The following is a 2,110-nucleotide window of genomic DNA, read 5'->3' on the forward strand; positions in this document are numbered from 1 at the left end:
ATTCTATGAATATCAAATACCACAGAAGACAGACAAAATGCATATCTAATAACTGTGGAAAGATATTAAATTATAATTCAGAGTTGAATGTTCATCAGAATTTACACAAGGGACAGAAGCCCTATATATGTGCTGACTGTGGTAAAGGATTCATTCAGGAATCAAATCTTAATACCCATCAGAGAACCCACAGAGAAGAGATGCCATTTATATGTGCGGAGTGTGGGAAAGGATTCAACTGGAAGTTAATATCTGATAATCATAAAAGAGTTCACACTGGAGAGAAGCCTTACATATGTGAAGAATGTGAACAAGAATCCATCCATAAATCAAACATTCATGATTATCAGAAAGTCCTCACTGAAGAAAAGCCCTTTGAATGTAATAAATGTGGGATGAGTTTCAGCCAAAAGGTTTCATTTCATGCTCATGAGAGAATGCACATTAAAGAAAAATGCTATAATTGTGATGAGTGTGGGAAAGGATTCAGACTTAAGTCAAACCTTCATGAACATATGAAAGTCCACTCTGGAGAAAAGCCCTTTATTTGTGATGAGTGTGGGAAAGGATTCAGTCGTAAGTCAAACCTTTATGAACATGTGAAAGTCCACTCTGGAGAAAAACCCTATAATTGTGATGAGTGTGGGAAACGATTCAGATACAAGAAAAACCTTCATGGACATCTGAAAGTCCACTCTGGAGAAAAGCCCTATAATTGTGATGAGTGTGGGAAAGGATTCAGACAGAAGTCAAACCTTCATAAACATCTGAAAGTCCACTCTGGAGAAAAGCCCTATAATTGTGATGAGTGTGGGAAAGGATTCAGTTGTAAGTCAAACCTTCAGGTACATATGAATGTCCACTCTGGAGAAAAGCCCTTTATTTGTGATGAGTGTGGGAAAGGATTCAGTCGTAAATCAAACCTTCATGAACATATGAATGTCCACTCTGGAGAAAAACCCTTTATTTGTGATGAGTGTGGGAAAGGATTCAGTTGTAAGTCAAACCTTCACGTACATATGAATGTCCACTCTGGAGAAAAGCCCTTTATTTGTGATGAGTGTGGGAAAAGATTCAGTTGTAATTCATACCTTCACATACATATGAGTGTCCACTCTGGAGAAAAGCCCTTTATTTGTGATGAGTGTGGGAAAGGATTCAAATACAAGAAAAGCCTTCATGGACATCTGAAAGATCACTCTGGAGAAAAGGCCTATATATGTGATGAGTGTGGGAAAGGATTCAGACAGAAGTCACACCTTTATGATCATTTGAATATTCACTCTGGAGAAAAGCCCTATATATGTGATGTGTGTTGGAAAGGATTCAGATTTAAGTCAAATCTTCAACAACATCTGAAAGTACACTTTGGAGAAAAACTCTTTACATGTGATGAGTGTGGGAAAGGATTCAGATGGAAGTCAAGCCTTCATAGACATCATATAATTCACATTAGAGAGAAGCCCCACGTATGTGTAGATTGTGGGAAAACATTTATTCAGGAGAAATGTCTTCATGAACATCAGAGAGGCCACACTGGAGAAAAGCTCTTCATATGTGATGAGTGTGGGAAAAGATTCAAATGGAAGTCAAACCTGAATAGACATCATAAAATTCACACTACTGAGAAGCCCTAAATATGTGTAGATGGTGGGAACAAATTCATTTAGAGGAAATTTCTTCATGAACATCAGAGTGCAAACTGGAGAGAAATCCAAAGTATGTTGTGTGTGTGTGTGAAAAGATTCATTTTGTAATTCAAGTTTTCAGAAACATAAGAATACCCATAATGTTGAGATACCATGTAGTTGTAATATGTGTGGAAAAGGACTTAGAGAAAAATCAAAACTTAAATACCATTGGAGAGTACACACTGAGATTAAGCCCTATTTTTATAAGTGGTAATTTATTTAACTGGAATTCAGTAATTCACAATCATCAAGACAGTCCACTCTTCAGATAATTCCTCTACATGTGAGGAGTGTAAGAAAAAAAATTTAAATAAGGGTCAAAGCTTCATGACCATCAGAGAATCTATAATGGACATTTACTCTGCCTTTGAGCATTTACTTAATTGGGATGTTAAAGCAGTCAGACAAAATTCAATACT

General features: G+C 36.5%; 1 protein-coding gene across 1 annotated transcript; it reads left to right on the forward strand.

Moving 5' to 3' along the window:
- The first annotated feature begins 200 nt into the window (after positions 1-200).
- On the forward strand, positions 201-1,637 carry LOC123256383 (gastrula zinc finger protein XlCGF57.1-like). The gene has a single exon (XM_044685011.1). The coding sequence runs from the start codon at positions 201-203 to the stop codon at positions 1,635-1,637; it is 1,437 nt and encodes a 478-aa protein (XP_044540946.1).
- Positions 1,638-2,110: the final 473 nt, after the last annotated feature.

Source organism: Gracilinanus agilis, unplaced genomic scaffold (genome assembly GCF_016433145.1).
Source record: "Gracilinanus agilis isolate LMUSP501 unplaced genomic scaffold, AgileGrace unplaced_scaffold58321, whole genome shotgun sequence".
NCBI classification, from domain to species: Eukaryota; Metazoa; Chordata; class Mammalia; order Didelphimorphia; family Didelphidae; genus Gracilinanus; species Gracilinanus agilis.

Excerpts from the sequence above, each read along its gene's own strand:
- LOC123256383 (XM_044685011.1), top strand. The coding sequence starts at position 201 with ATGCCATTTATATGTGCGGAGTGTGGGAAAGGATTCAACTGGAAGTTA.